Genomic DNA, 19,941 nt, shown 5'->3' with positions numbered 1-19,941 from the left:
TGTCATGTTTTTGTTTTAATCCATTTTGCCTGTTTCTGCCTTTTGGAGTGTTCAGTTCTTTTGCATGTAATGTAACTACTAATAAGGTAGGATTTATGTCTGCCCTTTTGCTATTTGTTTTCTATATGTGTTATGTCTTTTTTGTTCCTCTACTGCTCCATCACTGCTTTCTTTATAATAATCAGATATTTCTAATGTACTAATCTCTTGTTGTTGCTTTTTACTATTTTTTATTAGGTATTTTCTTAGTGGCTACCCTGGTGATCACAATTAAAATCTTAAAACAATCTAGTTTGGATTAATACCAACTCAATTTCAATACTAAAAAAATTTTTGCTCCAATATAGCCCTTTTTATTACTGCCACACAAATCACATCTTTACACATTATAAGCCCATCAACTCACTTTTATAATTATTGCTTTATGTAGTTTTAAGTCAGAAAAGAGTTACAAAAATACATTTATACTTTTATATTTACCTATGTAGTTACCTTTACCAGTACTCTTTATTTCATTGTGTGGATGTGAGCTACTGTCTAGTTGTCCAGGCATGGACCAAGAATGTGAAATTTACCGCCAAAAATGGGGGGCACCAAGAGACCAAAGAAAAAAGCAGGCAACTCCAGGATGACAGCAAAGGAGTTTATTAGGGAGAATTACTGACAGGGCAAGTCGAGGGCAGCTGCAGGACCAAAGGAGATTTTCATACTCCCCAGTGGGAGAGCAGAGGTTTTTATAGCAATGGTGGACAATAGCGGCTACATGGCAGGGACTTACGTGACTCAGCAAACTGTAGTGAACTAGCAAGCCACATGAGGGTGCTCATGTTCAGTCTTGCAAAGACTGTTTCCCCTTCAGCCCACCCCTTGAGGCCAGCTCTTACAATCTGGCACGTTCCCCCTGTTATGCCACAGTACGAGAGGCCCTGTTCCCTCCCCACCAGGAACAGATATAGAAGTGGGCTTGGCCAGATGCCATATGGTGTCTGTGCACATGCAAGAGACAGAGAAAGTTACTGTATGCTCAGAACGGGGAGAAGTCTTCTCTGACGAGAAGAAACCAGAAGAGATAAGGTGACCCAATTCCCAGCCTCCTTATCAGAGAATGCTCTGGGCCCAAGGCTTTTACTTAAGCAACCTGGATGGGAGGCGTAAGGCAGACCGTTCCCCCAACACTAGTATCCTTTTTAAAGACTCCCTTTATTATTTTCTCTAGGGCAGGTTGTCTGCTAGTGATTTCTCAGTTTTTATCTTGGGGAATGTTGTCATAAATTAATATTTTAAGTTCACCTTAATTTTGCTGGCTATAGAATTCTTGGTCGATAGTTGTTTTTCTTTCAAGCACTTTGAATTTGTCATCCAACTGACTTCTGGTCTCCATGATTTCTTATGAAAAATCAGCTGTTAAACTTGTTGCAGATCATTTGTGCATCGTATGTTGCTCTTGTTGCTTTCAAGATTGTCTTTGGCTCTCAATAGCTTGATTACAATGTGTCTAATTGTGGATTTCTTTGGATCTAATTTACCTAAGAGTTCATTCAGCTTCTTGAATATGAAATTTTTTCATCAAATTTGGGAAAATTCTGGCCAGTATTTCTTCAAATACCTGTCCTTTTTTCCCATCTCCTTCTGAGCCATTATGCATATGTTGGTATGTTTAATGGTGTCCCCCAGGTCTCTGAGACACTGTTCATTTTTTTTTTCTTTTTTCTCTTCCTCACACTGGATAGTTTCAATTGGCCTATCTTCAAGTTTGCTAATTTTTTCTTTTGCCAATTCAAATCTGCTGTTGAATTTCTCTAATAATTTTTTTGTTATTGTTAATTTTAGCTCCAGAATTTCTATTTGGTTCTTTAAAATTTCTCTTTATGGATATTCTTTATTTGGTGAAACACTGTCCTCATACTTTAATTCTCTAGAATAACTGTTTCCTTTAATTCTTTGAACATATTTAGCTTATTTAAAGTCTTTGTCAACTAAGTCTGACATCCATGTTTCCTCAGGGATAAAAAAAAAAGATAGTTTCTACTTTTTCCCCTCTGTGTGGGAACCATGTTTTTCTTTCCATGACTCATATTTTTTTGTTCAAAACTGGACATCTTAAATAATACATTGTGACAACTTTGGAAATCAGATTTCTTGCCTTCCTCAGGATTGTTATTGCTGTTATTGTTGTTTGTTTAGTGATTTTCCTAGACTAATTTTCAGTCTATAATCACTATCACAATGGTCAGCTAACAGTTGGACAGGCTTTTCCTTAAATGCCTTGAAACAGTAAGTATTCTCAACCTTTGCTGTGAGGCTATGTGTGTTGGGGAACACTGTCAATACTCAGGTATTTTACAACACTGCATCAGCCTTAACTTACTGCTTTCTCAGGGCCTCAAGGTCAGAGGTGAGAGATTAGGGCTTCTCATGTCTTTCCTGGGTAGGTGCACAGCTCTGCACATGTGCAAAGCCTTCTAGATCCCTGGGAATTAGGGCTTTTCAATGCCTCATAGGCTACACTTTCCTATTTCTTTGCCCCAACTGGTATCACCATCTCAGGTAGTTGTGATGTTAAGTAATTACCATGATTGTTTTCGACAAATTCTCTAGGGATAAGGTTTTTTCCACTGAGTAAAATGAAATAAAGACAAGTCCAATGAATGAAACTTTTGTGTAGGGCTGCCAAACAGGTCAAACGGTGACAATTCTCTGGCAATGGTACCTTTCGGAAAGCTCCAAACTCATTCTGCCCACTTCAGTGGCTGTGAGGTCTCTGGTTATCACAGCTAACATGGTTGTGAGGCTGCATGTTTACAATGCTACTCCAGGGCTGGGTACAGAGGCATAGGATTAGGGTAAATGAAAATGCTACAAAGCCTGCTGTTCTTACTGAGATTCAGACAGCTTTCTTGAATAATCAGTCCTCAGTCGAAAGCCTCTAATTTCCAGAGTTCTGGAAAAGTTGATTTTGACAATTTTTGCCCATGTTCTCTTTGCTTTTATGGGGAAGTACATTTTCAGAGATCCTTATTCCATCTTTCCAGAAGTGTTTCTGCATGTAGTTTTAGCCGCAGAATATATGATTACACCAACAACTAAGTGGTTAAAGCACACCATTTGCTGAGTTAAAAGATAGATGCTAAGGAGAAATTTAACAAATGTTGACATTCAAATACAAGCTGAGATGTCTTAGGGCTAATACTATGATGGAGCGGAGGCTTCCATAAATTTCCTCAGAGAAACAGTTTATACTCTTAATTCTGCCCTTTTGAAGTCCCTGATCTAAAACAGGACATTCTCTCTGCTTGAGTAAAATGTACCATTCTCAACTTTTTCCTAACCTCCAATCTTTCTATGCCCAAATCATCCTCTCTGGTTAGCTATTTTATTCTGAAACAAATAGGGCTGTGTGATTCAGCTACTTATAACTATGTAATAAAATCTCACCTCTCATAGAGCAATTCAAAACCCTTTAAGATCTATACCCAAAAACCTTGCCAGAATTATTTCTAAGCTCCCCCCATGAATATCCTATACTCCAGCCAATTTCTCACCCTTTCCCAAACTCCCAAACCCATCCTTTGAGCTTTCCTAATTTCTTTGGTCTGAAATACACTTCTTCCAGTACCAAACAAGCAAAATCTTACTGCTCCTCCAAAATAAGTCAAATATCTATTCCTCATTCTCATCACCCCCTCCTTCCCTTCCTCTTCTTTGTTGTGATATACACTATTGCTTGTCTTGTAACTTATATTGCATTCTGCATCATCCACAAACTGCCACAATTTGATTGCCTTCCCACTGCGCTTACATATACACACAAATACTTCAGGAGACATTTGTGGTACTAAGGACTGTGTTTCTTTTTATCAGAGTGAGTGGAGTATTTGCCATTTTAAAATAAGAAATAAAAAGTTAAATACTAAGTATTTTTCACAAATCTGATCTTCACACTAGTTTCACAAGAGACAAGTATGTGAAAAGAGATCTCATTGCCAACTTCGGTAAGTACCGGGTTAAACAAAACTTCTTCTGCAGAATCTTTTAGAACTTTTACTATCTAACATGCATGATCAATCTTTAATTTAGCATTCATTATTATCCAATAACAATTCTTTTTGTGCTGAGCTTTATTTGCAAAAACTTAGTCAAAATGCCTCAAAAGCAGAGGATGTTTAAGAAATGTAATCTATTGGCTGCGTACACTGCCACCCAAAATAAAACTGGGGATCTATTACTAATGACTAAAGGAAGATTGGATATTGAATAGGCAACTAGACTGTGCCATACTACTTTGGTCTATATACACTTCAATCACCAAATCCAACTGATTTTGCCTTCTAGTTATTTCTTACATTTATCCATCCCATACGCTTCAGCTCTATTTCTTCTTCCCTAGATCTTGTTTTCATCACCTCTCACCTACTTTATTATAAATAGATTTCCAACAGTCTCCTCCTGTACTATCCTGGAATCTAGCATTCTGGTGATAGGGTAGAAGAACTGAATTGGATTCCTCTTCATTACAAGTATATCCTTTTGTTTGTTTTACTGTTGGTTTTGTTTCTGAAAATCTGTTTTTCTTTCTTTCCAGGATGATCAAGTCAAATCCCTCCCTTTTAGCTTGATTTCTTACAGAAGTTCAATGATTGTGATACCTATGTCTTATTTATATTCCCAGAGCTGGGTACAAGGAAGATATCATGCAAATGTTTGTTGAACAAAAGTTATCACACCCTTCATCACCAGCTGACAACATACTGAGAAATCTGTATAGGATTTGTCCAGCAATCTAATAACGTTTTATGTTACAAGTGTCACAATCTAGTTACTCGGTTCCCAAAAGTAACTACAGAAAATCCTTCCTTAATACCTCCGAGTTAAACTAAATGTCAAAGCATAACTTTTTTTTGCACAGCCGAACATCTTTTATTTTCACAACCTGAATACCAAAGACACAACCAAGTGGTTCCAGAACACGTCTAGATTTTTTTGTTTATTTAACTAAGCCAAAAATTTTTTCAACAGAACATTTGTAACAAAAGAGATAACACTAATCTATCAATCAAAGTTGTCATCACCATTTCTTGTCTTTTCCTTATATTTATCCAAGTTTTCTATCTTTAATTCTTCTTCCTCTATATATCTGGTATATCCAGTATCTTCTTCTTCTGGGTCTGGAACTGATTTCACCTTTGGTAGCAAGAAATATTCCGCATTCAAAACTTGATCAGCAGTCATTGAATTCCTACAGGAAATCAAGCTAAAAAGGAGGGATTTGACATGATCATCCTGCAAAGAAAAAACAAAGCACATGTTTAGAAACAAAACGAACACTACAACAAACAAAAGGACACACCTTTAATGAAGGTGAATCCAACTCGGAAATACTCTCGGTCAGTGATATGGAGCTGAAATCAAAATTTGTCTATTTAAACACTCCTATAGAATTCAACTACTTTTTACTGAAAAGGGATACCTCCAGTAAGTGAAAAAAAAAAAATTGAATTACAGGGGTAAAATATAAAGGGAAATAGAGAATTACAGCTGAATACTCTCAAAAACAACAGAGCAATTCATGACTTCCCATTTTCCTTCTTGTACAGAGCACGAGTGAGAATTTGGCACTGTGGAAATGTCACAATGAGCCTCCTCTGCCTGGAAGAGTAACCTTCCTTCACCTAATCAACTGTTTCTGGTTTCAGTTTTGAAGTGATCTCCTCTGAGAAACCTTCTACTTCCACTAATATTATCATAATCATTATGGGAGCCAGGATTTATCATATGCCACTATTTCAAAACATGTTCATTGTATTGTCACATGTAAACAACTCTATGATGTTGCTGTGTTCCATTATTTCCACCTCCCAAGGCACCTTGTATTTGCTCCTTGTAATTATTCCAACCAGAGAACATATCACACTAAAGAAAAAAACACCTGCACAGTGCAAGTGACCCTCACTAGACTCTAAGATCCTTAAGGTCAGGAATTTTCATTCGTTTATAACTTCATCCCCAGCAACTAGAACACTGTCTGGGATATAAACCCACAGCCATCGAGTCCATTCCGACTCATAGCGACCCTATAGGACAGAGTAGAACTGCCCTATAGAGTTTCCAAGGAGTGCCTGGCGGATTTGAACTGTCGACCTCTTGGTTAGCAGCTGTAGCACTTAACCATTAGCAGACATTCAATAAATATCTTCTAAATTAATGTATGCCAATGCTCATACTGCACTCTGCAGAGTATGTTTTTAAATATATTTAAATATAATACTTCTCCTAGGTACAAACATAACTAAAAATGTATAAAACCTCAATGAGGAAAACAATCCATCTTCTTGAAAAGCACAAAAGTAGATTTGAAACAAGTAGGAAGTCATACGTTCTGGGGCAAAAAAAGACTACCATAAATGTGTCAACTTTCACCAATTTACAAAGTTTACATGATTCCAATAGAAATAGTTTCTTCTTTTTTTTAATTGTACTTTAGATGAAGGTTTACAGAACAAACTAGCTTCTTATTAAACAGTTAGCACACATATTGTTTATAACACTGGTTAACAACCCAATGGCATGTCAACACTCTCCCTTCTTGACCTTGAGTTCCCTATTACCAACTTTCTTAACCCCTCCTGCCTTCTAGTCCTTGCCCCCGGGCAGGTATGCCCCTTTAGTCTCATTTTGTTTTACGGGCCTGTCTAATCTTTCTTTGGCTGAAGGGTGAGCTTCAGGAGTGACTTCATAACTGAGCTAAAAGGGTGTCGCAGGGCCATATTCTCAGGGTTTTTCCAGTCTGTCAGGCCAGTTAAGTCTGATCTTTTTTTTGAGTTAGAATTTTGGTTCTACATTTTTCTCCAGCTCTGTCTGAAACCCTCTACTGTCAGAGCAGTCAGTGGTGGTAGCCGGGGCACCATCTAGATGTGCTGAACTCTGTCTGGTGGAGGCTGTGGTAGTTGTGGTCCATTAGTACAATCAGTTTTTTACCCTTGAAACAAGTTGACTGTAAAGATCATTTAGAAAAATAACAAGAATAGCCAAAAATCTCTGATTAAAAACAGCAATGAGGAAGAAACTAGCCCTGCCAAGTATTAAAAGCTATTATAAAGCCTCTAAAATTAAAAGAATGTGGTGCTGGGGTAGGAATAAACAAACCAACGGAAAAAAAATAGGAAAAACAGAAATATACTCCTGCACAAATGAAAATTTAGTGTGTAGAAAGGTGGCACTTGAAATGGGGGAGGGCGGGGGAGAGGAGGAACAACTGGACACCCAGGAGAAAAAAAGAAAACTGAACCTATTCTTCACACCAAATACCAGGAAAAGTCCCAATGGATCAAAAATCTAAATGTAAAAACTAAAACCATATAAACCAAAAACAAACCCGTTGCAGTAGTTGACACCAATTCATAGCAACCCTATAGAACAGAGTAGAGCTGCCTCCTAGAGATTCCAAGGAGTGTATGGTGGATTCAAACTGCTGACCCTTTGTTTACCAACCATAGCACTTAACCACTATGCCACCAGGGTTTCCAAAATCATGTAAGTACTAGGAAAAAACAGGTCAGCTCTTCGTTCTCACATGTTATAAAAATTTGTAAAATTTTAAAATGCAATTAAGGAACAAATGGAAAGGTAATCTCTTATAAAAAACAAACTAAAATAGATGGTGTTACAGATTGAATTGTATCCTCCAAAAATGTGTGCCAACTTAACTAGGCCATGATTCCCAGTATTCTCTGGTTGTCCACAATTCTTATTATTATCATCCTCAATTCTTTGCCAGATCTCCAAAATGGCAGCTTGCTTCATCAAAATGTATTAAGTTGAGGACCACCATGATAAGGATGTAAACCATTATCAGAATTCTCTGTTATTCCATTCTACAGAGATAGCCAGGAAATATTTGTAATGTATGTAATATAATATAATGTATAGCTTCATTAATCTCCCAAAAGTTATCTCAAATGCTTTTTGCTACAACACAAGAAATGCAGGCAAGGCTCCTAAGCACTGTATCTAATGTGTGTTTTTAAAAATCTAATTTCATAGGCTACTAAAAAACTAAACCAGACCAGTTGCTGTGGAGTCAACTCCAACTCATGTTAACCCCATGTGTGCCAGAGCAGACATATGCTCCACATGGTTTTTCAAAAATATATTGCCAGGCCTTTCTTCTGAAAGTCTGGGTAGACTCAAACCTCCAATACTTTCAATTAGCAGCCAAGCATATTAACTGCTTGTAAAACCCAGGGACTCCTCATAGAATATTAGTAAGTGTTGTTGTTGTGTGCCACCGAGTGAATTCCGACTCAAAGTCACCCTATGTGACAGAGTAGAACTGTGCTATAGGGTTTCCTAGGCTGTAATCGTTACAGGAGCAGATTGCCTGCCAAGCAGCTGATATGTTTGAACTCCGACCTTTCAGTGAGCACCCAACCACGTAACCACTGCACCACCAGGGCTGAACAACTATTCTATATGTTTCAAACCAATAAATGCCAAAAAGGTGACGTACCAAGTGAAACTGATCCACTTCTGGGATTCCATCTTCATTTGTCTTAAATTCCTGATTTTGAACCAAAAGCTATAAAAGAAAATGAGAATGGATAAATTCCCAATGTATCAAAATATTGTTCCTATAGAAAAGTCAAATTTGAAATTCTTCAGATCCTGGTGTTAGAGCTCACTTCGAGAAAACACATTAACTCTAGCAGAATAAAAACATGTCCATAACAATTATTTGTTCACAAACAACCAAACATTTCCTGGGGCTCATAAACTATCAACCAGAGTTGATGATGTGTTGTTGTTGGGTACCCTCAAGTCAGTGCCGGCTCATAGTGACCCTATGTATAACAGAATGAAATGCTGTCCAGTCCTGTGCCATTCCCACAATTGTTGCTATGTTTGAGCCCACTGTTGCAGCCAGGCTGTCAATCCATCTCATTGAAGATCTTCCTCTTTTTCACCGACCTTCTCTCTACCAAGCACAATTTCCTTTACAGGGACTGGTCCCTCCTGATAACGTGTCCAAAGTACATCAGACAAAGTTTCACTATCTTTGCTTCTAAGAAGCATTTTGGCTGTACTTCTTCTGAGACTGGAAACCCTGGTGGTGTAGTGGTTAAGTGCTACGGCTGCTAACCAAAGGGACAGCAGTTCGAATCCTCCAGGCACTCCTTGGAAACTCTATGGGGCAGCTCTACTCTGTCCTATAGGGTCGCTATGAGTCGGAATCAACTCAACGGCCCTGGGTTTGGTTTTTTTGGTTTTCTTCCGAGACAGATTTGTTCATTCTCCTGACAGTCCCTGGTATACTCAATATTCTTCGCCAATACCATAATTCAAATGGATCAATTCTTCTTCGATCTTCCTTTTTCATTGTCTAACTTTTGCATGCGTATGAGGCAACTGAAAAGTCCATGGCTTGTTTCAGGTACACCTTAGTTCTCCAAGTGACATCTTTGCTTTTTAACACTTGAAAGAAGTCTTTTGCAGGTCTGCCCAATGCAATATGTCATTTGATTTTTTGACTGCTGCTTCCATGGGCTCATAAATATCGATCAGAGTTGATACACACAGTATAAGCACTTTAATACTTTCTCACCTTATAAACAAATGTATTAAAACTTAGTAGCCTATTATCATGCTGGCTTCACCAATACTTGTAAATTAGCTACAAAAAACATATATCAAGCAAACTTCCGTACACTCTGATACCTAACCTGTGTTCAAGAAACGCAAGCTAAAAAATTTCAAATTATTAAATATGGAGAATTTCTTACACACGATAACATATTCTGAATCCCATGGATCCCTCACTCAGCCCCGACAACTCTCAACCAATGACCACTCTTGCCCTATCATAAACTCACCCATATTACTTTTAAGTATATCTTATACATCTCATTATTTCATTTGTAAATATTTTAGTACGTATCTTTAAAAGATAGAGTCTTTTATTGTGGCAAAATGACAATATTACCATGTTAAAAAATTTTAGTAATATTCAGCATTCAAATTTTCAATTATATCATAGATTATTTTACTTTTTTCCCAGTGTATAGGCATCAGATCCAAATAAGGTCCAAACATTATAACTTAAAGAATTCCAGTCTCTTCTTGTACCTTTCCACTAAGTACAACTATAAAACTTGGAAATAGCACAAAAGACAACCAAAGGAGAACTCTGAAAGTTTAAAAGAGGAAGGCAAACTGGTTAGAGACTCCAGGAATGAGGGGACAACACAATGACATGGTGTCTTACAATCTAACCAATAAAAAGGTGACCCAAGCCAGGTAAAATCAAGACGTTCTCAGATGAAGGACAACAAAGAAATTTTCACTAGAAGACATAAACTTAAATGACTAAAGGAAGTTCTTCAAATGAAAACTATTTTTTAAAAAAATCTCAGAGCTTCAAGAAGGAAGAATAACAGAGGAAAGAAGATAAATATGGGTAAGTACTATAGACTACCCTTCTTATCATGAGTTTTCTGAATCATTTATGATAACTCAAACAAAAATTTTAACACCCCAAGGCAAGGTCACAGAAGCTCCACAGACACATCCAAACTCCCTAGGGATGGAAATGCTGGGCTGAGGGCTGTAGGGACCATGGTCTCAGGGAACATCTAGCTCAACTGGCATAATAGAGTTTATAAAGTAAATGTTCTACATTCCACTTTGGTGAGTACCATCTGGGGTCTTAAAAGACTGTGAGGGGCCATCTAGGATACTTCACTGGTCTCACCCCTTTGGGAGCAAGGAATAATGAAGAAAACAAAAGGTATAAGGAAAAGACCAGTCCAAAGGACTAACAGACCATATTTACTACGGCCTCCACCAGACTGAGTCCAGTAGAACTAGATGATACCCAGCTACCACCACTAAATGCTCTGACAGGGATCAGAATAAAAGATCCCAGAGACAGCTGGAAAAAAATTTAGAACAGAATTCTAACTCAAAAACAAAGACCAGACTTGCTGGCCTGACAGAGACTAGAGAAACCCTGAGAGTATGGCCTCTGGACACCCTTTCAGCTCAGTAATGAACTCACTTGTGAGATTCACCCTTCAGCCAAAGATTAGACAGGCCCATAAAACAAAATGAGACTAAAGGGGCACACCAGCCGAGGGCAAGGACTAGAAGGCAGGAGGAACAGGAAAGCCAGTAATATGGAACCCAAGTTTGAGATGAGGAAGTGTTAACATGTCGTGGGGTTGTTAACCAATGTCATAAAACAATATGTGTACTAACTGTTTAATGAGAAGCTAGTTTGTTCTGTAAACCTTCACCTAAAGTACATTAAAAAAAAAAAATTGTAACACCATCTGATACATAATAGTCAGAAGCATAATGGAACCTACATGGAAGTAAGGCTACCATGTCACTCAAAAAGTTAGAACAGTAAAACCAACAGTCTGTGATCAACTGTGTATGTATATTTAATGAAGAAAACTATAGAAACTGATACACTCAAAAACACTGTATATAAAGATGTACCCTTAAAAAAATGTTCAAGTAACCACAAGAAGGCAAAAAAGAGTACAAGATGAACCAAAAAAAAAAAAATGGCAGATTTAAGCCTAATATACCAGTAATTATCTTAAATGTAAATGGTCTAAATACTCCAATTAAAAGGCAGAGATTGGCATAATGAATAAAAAATATGATGCAAGCATCTTAAGAACCATCTGCTTCAAGTACTGCAGGCTGAAATATGAAATAGTAGACGACTGTTTCCCTAACCTTAGTCTCCCAGCCCTTCCAATGGTTGTGAAAACTTTTAATTCCTGTATTAAAACCCTTTATACTTGGAATATATAGAATAGTGGCTTCTATTTTCCCGACTGAACCCTGACATAATAAAGTCCTCAAAACTATGCCCTATCCTGCATCAAGATAAATAAAATTGAAGGTCATAGAATAAGTTAGAAGGCTGTTGAAGCAGGCCAAGTAAGAGATGAGATCCTGACCTAGAACAGTGCCTTAAGAGAGACAGAAGAAATTTGAGAATTCGTAAGACAGTAAAAATGGCAAGACTTGATTAACTAGATGTGGGGGATGAAGAATGTCTTAGTCATCTAGTGTGGCTGTAACAGAAATACCAAAAATGGATGGCTTTAAAAAAAGAAATTTATTTTCTCACAGTTTAGTAGGTTACAAGTCCAAATTCAGGGAGTCGGCTCCAGGGGAAGGCTTTCTCTCTCTGTTGGCTCTGGAAGAAGGTCCTTGTCCTCAATCTTCCCCTGGTCGAGGAGCTTCTCAGACGCAGGGATCCCATGTCCAAAGGACATGCTCTGCTCCTGGTGCTGCTTTCTTGGTGGTATGAAGTCCCCACTCTCTGCTTGCTTCCCTTTCCTTGTAGCTCTTGAGGGATAAAAGGTGGTGCAGGCCACACCCCAGGGAAACTCCCTTTACCTTGGATCAGGGAGGAGACCTGAGTAAGGGTGGTGTTACAATCCCACCCTAATCTTCTCAACATAAAATTACAATCACAAAATGGAGGACAACCACACATGGCCTAACCAAGTTGATACACACATTTTTGAGGGGACATAATTCAATTCACTACAAAGAAGTTGGAAGAATCAAAGAAGACTACAAGGTTGCTGGGTCAGATGACTAGAAGAGCCTGTCTGTGAGATGGTGGGGAGAAATAGTATAGTGGTAGAGTAAAGATTCTGGAGGCACAGTATCTGGGTTTGAATCCTGGTTTTACCTCTTACTACTCATGGAGTTCTGGAACAATCATCTGATTTCTCTATGCTTCAGGTTCCTCATCTCTAAGGCTACTACTATAAGGATTAAATTGCTTAAATACTTGCAAAGTGACTGGCACACAGTAAACACTCAATACGTTTTTCCTATTTTCATTTTTTAAATTTGAGGTGACTTGGGCTATAGGAATATGAATGCTATCTTTATGAAGGTCCTTAGTCTCACTATGAAGAATAGTTGTTAGGTGCCATCAAGGTGGTTCCAACTCACAATGATCCTGTGTACAACAAAACAAAACACTGCCTGGTCCTGCACCATCCCCACAATCACTGCTATGTTTGAGCCCATTGTTGCAGCCACTGTGTCAATCCATCTTGTTGAGGACTGTCTTAGTTATCCAGTACTGCTATAACAGAAACACAAGTGGATGGTTTTATCAAACAAAACTTTATTCTCTCACAGTCTAGGAGACTTTAGAGACTGAATTCAGGGTGCTAGCTCCAGGGGAAGGCTTTCTCTCTCTGTTGACTCTGGGGGACGGTCCTTGTCATCAATCTTCCACGGTTGAAGAGCTTCTCAGTACATGGACCGAGGGTCCAAAGGACACGCTATTCTCCTGGCTCTTGTTTCTTGGCGGTACAAGGTCCCCATCTCTCTGCTCACTTCTCTTTCATATCTCAAAAGAAACTGACTTAAGACACAACCTAATCTTGTAGACAGTCTTGCCTCATTAATGTAACTACCTCTAATCCTACCTCATTAACATCACAGAGGTAGAATTTACAACACATAAGCAAATCATATCAGATGAGAAAATGGTGGACAATCACACGATACTGGGAATTATGGCCTAACTCAATTGACATATATTTTTTGGAGACACAATTCAATCCATGACATTCAACCCTTTGCTCCCCCAAAAGCCATGTCCTTGCCACATGTAAAGCACATCCACCCCATCATATCACAGCAGAAGTCTTAATTCAAGCCCAAAATCCAAAAATTCCTCTTCATTTGTAAAATCTAGAACACAAGTTATGTGCTTCCGAAGTACAATGATGGAACAGCCACAAGCTAGACATTTCCATTACAAATAGGAGAAACTGGAGAGAAAGAAGGGATAACAGGCACTAAGCAAGTCAGCAGAACACGTTTCATTAGCTCTCAAGGTTTGAAAATAATCCTGTTCTCTAAGACCATTTAGGCAATGCCTTGCCCTCCAGCCTTTAGGTATTGGCCGCACTCTGGATTCTGAGTAGAGGTCTCTTGGTCCTAGGCTTCAGTTCCATCTTCGAGGTAACTCTGCTCCCTCAGCTTTGGATGGCCCCATTCTCCTAGTCCATCTGAGTGGCAACTCCACCCTTTGAGGCCCCAGAGGCCATGGCCCTACCCTTTGAGACTGAGGCAGCTCTGTTTCCTGTGTTTCTCGTCTCTGCAGCTTCTACTTCCTGGTTCCTTGGCCTCACAGCCCTTCAGGCCTCACCACCCGTGTGCAGCTTGGGCAAATGTTCCAAAGCTCTTGAGCTGCACTGCTAAGTGCCTAGAGGCACCCCCCTCCGCCAGTAAACTTTTGCCAGAAGGCACTCAAGCTCTCTTGCTCCCTGGGTCGGCAATCCTAGCTCCACTGATCAGTGCCCGAAGGCACCCCACTCTGCCAGGAAGCTTCCTGTTCAAAGGTACTCGGCTCTCTCGCTCCATGGGTTGGCTCTAGCACTGTTTCATGCCAGTCTCCTAGTTCTGCTGCTGCCGTTTCTCTGCTGCTGCTTCTTTTTGTCATCTGCACCGTCTCCAGTGTAACAGCTCTCCTCACTTCCGAGTCCACATCAGAATTGCCTTAGATGTCCATTATTCCACCAATAGTCTCTTCAAGGCAATCTAGGCTTTTACTATTAGACACTTTTAAAACTCTTCCAGCTTCCATCCATTCCTTTTCAAAACAGCTTTCACACTTTAGGTATCTGCCAGAGCAGCATCCCATTCTCTTGGTACCAAATTTTGCCTTAGTTATCTAGTGCTGCTGTAACAGAAATACCACAAGTGGATGCCTTTATCAAACAGAAGTTTATTCTCTCACAGTCTAGGAGGCTAGAATTCCAAATTCAAAGTGCTAGTTCCAGGGATAGACTTTCTCTCTCTGTTGGGGAACATAATTCAATCCATGACAAGAATCTTCCTCTTTTTCACTGACCCTCTACCTTACCAAGCATGATGTTCTTCTCCAGGGACTGGTCTCTCCTGATACCATGTCCAAAGTACATGAGACAGAGTCTTAACACTTGCTTCTGAGGAGCACTCTGGCTGTACTTCTTCTAAAACAGATTTGTTCGTTCTTCTGGCAATCCATAGTATATTCAACACCATAATTCAAATGTGCCAGTTCTTCTTCAGTCCTCCTTATTCACTGCCCAGCCTTCACATGCATACAAGGCAACTGAAAATATCATGGCTTCGGTCAGGCACACCTTAGTCCTCAAAGTGACATCTTTGCTTTTCAATACTTGAAAGAGGTCTTTTGCAGCAGATTTCCCCAGTGGGGTATGTCATTTGATTTCTTGGTTGCTGCTTCCATGGGCATTGATTGTGGATCCAAGTAAATTATGAAGAATAAAAAAAAAAATTAAATGTTGACATTTGAAAGTGGTTGAAGTGTTTAAGTTGTTTTTTTCAGTTTTGTGTAGAACTTTCCACAATTAAAAAAAAAAAAGTTTTTAAAGGAAAATAGCTACACTTGTCCTAACTAATTGGTCTTATCTTACAGATAATGGTTAGTACAACATACTAGATTTCCTTTTTTATAATTCCTGGTAGTAAGATTGGAGCTAGCCTAGTGGCCCATTCACAGAAAATATGTTTATCAAGGATGGCAAATAGGCTTGTTTTTACATACCAGCCCTGATCAATCAGTACTATTTTTTATGGGTACTGTTTGGAGGCCGTATCTCAGCCCACCGAACATGACCATAATTATTTTTCAGTGTCTGTTATGAGGTTAAGAAGGGAGGAACAGCTGCATATGCATTATGTAGTAACATCTCTAAATAGATTTCTGTGGTATGCATTTTATGGTATTCTCATTTGTGATTCTACTTTATGTGCCTATCCTTGGTTTTATTTCTTCTTGTCTACTTTTAATTTATGATATTTTGCTCTGTTTTAATGTCCCTCTGTGAACTGCCTTACATTCTTTCTGGAACAAGGTAAGGTATCAGATTAATTAAGGTAAAGCTGACCAGCAGGAAGGCATATATAAATGTCTGAAACTCTAGTGAGAGGATGTTAGATCTGGCAACCACTAACAAATAAATGGTACTAAAAACTATGACAGTAAATGAGAACACCCAAGGAAAGGCTGTTCAGTGAAAAATTTAGTAAGCCACAGGCAAAATCCTTAGGACACCAACATTTAACTGACACCAAAGAGGATTAAAAGAAATGTCCAGTCACAGAGTAAAAGAAGAACTAGGATGCTGCTGTGTCACAGAAAACAATGCATAAAGAACTACTGTGGATTGTTTGTCGTGTTTTGTTTTTATGGATAACACTGCAAAAAATGGGAATTCCAGAACACTTAATTGTGCTCATGAAGAACCTGTACATAGGCGGTTGTTCGGACAGAACAAGGGGATACTGAGGGGTTTAAAGTCAGGAAAGGTGTGCGTCAGGGCTGTATTCTTTCACCATACCTATCAATCTGTATGCTGAGCAAATAATCCGAGAAGCTGGACTATATGAAGAAGAATGGGACATCAAGATTGGAGGAAGACTCATTAACAACCTGTGTCATGCCAATGACACAACCTTGCTTGCTGAAAGTAAAGAGGACTTGAAGCACTTACTGATGAAGATAAAGATCACAGCCTTCAGTATGGATTACATAACATAAAACAAAAATCCCCACAACTGGAACAATAACCAACATCATGATAAACAAAGAAAATACTGAAGTTGTCAAGGATTTCATTTTACTTGGATCCATAATCAATACTCATGGAAGCAGCAGTCAAGAAATCAAAAGATGCATTGCACTGGGCAAATCTGCTGCAAAGGACCTCTTTAAAGTGTTGAAAAGCAAAGATGCCACCTTAAAGACTGAGGTGCACCTGACCCAAGCCATGGTATTTTCAATCTCATCATATGCATGTGAAAGCTGGACAATGAATAATTAAGATGGAAGAACTGACACCTTTGAATTGTGGTGCTGGAGAAGAATATTCAGTATACCAAAAGAACGAACAAATCTGTCTTGGAAAAAGTACAACCAGAATGCTCCTCGGAAGCAAGGATGGCGAGACTGCATATGACATACTTTGAACATGTTGCCAGGAAGGATCAGCCCCTGGAGAAGGACAGCATGCTTGGTAAAGTACAGGGTCAGCAGAAAAGAGGAAGACCCTCAACGAAAAGGACTGACACAGTGGCTACAACAATGGGCTCAAGCATAACAATGACTCTAAGGATGGCACAGGACCAGGCAGTGTTTCGTTCTGTGGTACACAGGGTCGCTTTGAGTCAGAACCAACTCAACAGCACCTAACAACAAGAAGTCTTTTAAAAAGTTACTCAGACACAGAAGTAAGATTTTTGGAATGAAGAAAATGAGGAAGAATTTTTTTTTAAAAGCATACACATACATTTCAGACCATTGCACACATCTAGAATTGGGGTTTTTCTAGAGATTAAATAGAAGAATAGGAGTAAAAGGGAATATAGGGCATAGTTTAGATGTTTTAGGATAGGGCTAAGGCTGAATAAGAAAGGAAGAGAAGCAAGGAGGTTGCTAATGGACTGGAAGAAGATGTAGACAGTGAAAAAAACATTTTAGCGATTTAAAAGCAGATATAGTAAGATGAGAGAATAAGGAAGGCCTTCCTATCCAAAGAAAAATATATTGGATTCTATTATTTTTGAGAAAGAAAAACTATAGTTAATCACAAAATCCTAGTTTTGGCAGCTGACTGAAACTGCATGAAGGCTTAAGTCTCAAATTGTTAAGGAAGTGCAAAAAATGCAAGATTAGGTTGTTCAATGGGTGACCAATATGACCACTAACATCTTCTAGAAATGCATTAAGAGTTGGGGTGGGGGGGAGGAGAAATCAAATCTTCAGGGAAGGCTCTGAAGAATAAAAGGTACAAGGGGCCATAAATGAGAGTTCAACAGATAAACTCTGAACTCACAAAAGAAACATGGCATCCTTTACAAACTAGAAAAAAAAAAAAAAAGCCTAATACTTGAGCACATAATTGAGGCTAAAATTTAAATGCTCATTCTCATAACATAAAGGTATGCATTCATTCAACTAATATCTGAGGACCTAGTATGCACCAAGCTAGATGATGAATAAGGAAGACCAAAGAAGAATTGATGCCTTTGAAATACGGTTTTGGCAAAGAACATTGAATATACCATGGATGCCAGAAGAACAAACAAATCTGTCTTGGAAGAAGTAAACCAAGATGCTCCTTAGAAGCAAGAATGGCGAGACTTTGTCTCACATGTTTTGGACATGTTATTAGGAGGGACCAGCCCCTAGATGAGGACATCATGCTTGGTAAAGAAAAGGGTCAGCAAAAAAGAGGAAGATCCTCAACAAGACAGACTGACACAGTGACTGCAACAATGGGCTCAAGCATTACAATGATTATGAGGGTAGCAAAGGACTAGGCAGTGTTTCGTTCTATTGCACACAGGGCTGCTATGAGTCTGAACCAACTCAATGGCACCTAACAACAACACTATGCACTAGTTCTAGGCATTAAGTATACAGCAGCAAACAAGACAGACAAACTCCTGCCCCCAAGGAGCATATGTTCTAATGGAGAACAGGCAATTATAAAAATAAATAAAAGAAATATATAGGAGAAAAGTTAAACAGGAAAGATGGTTGCCTTTTAGGGAAGGCCACACTGAAAAAGTATCATCTGAATAACTGCAACCATTCATTTCTCTTTAAATGTATTCAGCTTCCTCACTAGCAGTAACCCTTGCCCTCTCCCATAAAAACACAAATATTTTTTCAATATAACAACATCAGAACTGCTCTATTTTTTAAAAACTGCCTTCTAGGAAAATATTTCATTTAAGAATCTCATCATAATCTCAAGAAATATTGAAGAACATTAGTACAAAGGACTTCATAATAAAACAACCTTTTAAATGTACCAGTTAAAAAACATGGTCTATTACAGGAAGCTAAGAGTTGCCAACACTCAAGCACTTTAATTATATGTGGTTGAAGGCAGTCTTCAGAATATTCCCACCATTTAATCTGGTCTCATAACAAAAATCATCCAAAACCAAATATCCAGTGTTCTAAAGTTTAATTAAAAAAAAAAAAAAACTGTTACCTTTATTTTTGCTATTTCTAAAACTTTTAAAAACCATAAAGTAATATTCATGGTCCTTTGATAATGGTTCCAGATTAATTCTGAATATTACCTTTTTAAACACAGTCCTTGAGTCCTGACTTTTTGCCCTTTTGTATATTTGACACTATGTGTCCTTCTTATGAAGCCCTGCTGGTACAGTGGTTAAGAGCTCATGCTAACCAAGAGGTCAGCAATGTGAATCCACCAGCCACTCCTTGGAAACCTATGGGGCAGTTTTACTCTGTCCTATAGGGTCGCTATGAGTCTACAGGGTCACTATGAGTTGGAATCGACTCTACAGCAACTGATTTGGTTTTCCGGTTCTTGTTATGGAACCCTGGTGGCACAGTGGTTAAGAGTTCCAGTTGCTAAGCAAAGGGTCAGCTGTTCAAATCCACCAGCCACTTCTTGTAAACCCTATGGGACAATTCTGCTCTGCCCTATAGGAACTGACTCAACAGCAACGGGTCTGCTTCTTGTTATAAGCTGAAGCTGCCTAATGCTTTGAGAAGGGAGGTCAAAGTCTAAGTGAAGTCTGATACTAAACTAGGTTTGTTATCGATAATTTTTTTTAAAAAAGGCCATCGACATTTGGAAAACAAATTAAAAGAGAAAAACAATACCATTTACAATAGCTCAAAAAAAAAACACAGTATGTATAAATCTAACAAAACGTGTAGCATCTGAATGTTCAAAACAATGAAATACTAATGAAAAAAAAACAAAGAAGACTTAAATAAATGTAGTCCATGGATTAAAAGACTCAACAGAGTAAAGATGCAAATCATCCAAGATGTCAATGGTCAAACTGGTCTACAGATTTAATGCAATAACAATCAAAATCACAGCAGGATTTTTG

The 19,941-nt window shown here is 38.6% G+C and overlaps 1 protein-coding gene across 1 annotated transcript in view; it reads right to left on the bottom strand.

Moving 5' to 3' along the window:
- Positions 1 to 4,723: 4,723 nt before the first annotated feature.
- Positions 4,724 to 19,941, bottom strand: part of STK31 (serine/threonine kinase 31) — an 87,036-nt gene continuing 71,818 nt past the window's right edge. Inside the window, exons 23-24 of the mRNA XM_064290410.1 lie at positions 8,507 to 8,575; positions 4,724 to 5,280 (exon numbers count right to left, since the gene is read on the bottom strand). Coding sequence (XP_064146480.1) covers positions 5,050 to 5,280; positions 8,507 to 8,575 — 300 coding nt within the window. The 3' untranslated portion in view covers positions 4,724 to 5,049. The remainder of the gene's footprint in view (positions 5,281 to 8,506; positions 8,576 to 19,941) is intronic.

Source organism: Loxodonta africana, chromosome 8 (assembly GCF_030014295.1).
Source record: "Loxodonta africana isolate mLoxAfr1 chromosome 8, mLoxAfr1.hap2, whole genome shotgun sequence".
Classification (NCBI taxonomy): Eukaryota; Metazoa; Chordata; class Mammalia; order Proboscidea; family Elephantidae; genus Loxodonta; species Loxodonta africana.
The sequence above is the reverse complement of the archived record's forward strand: the minus strand, read 5'-3'. Positions and strand labels throughout refer to the sequence as shown.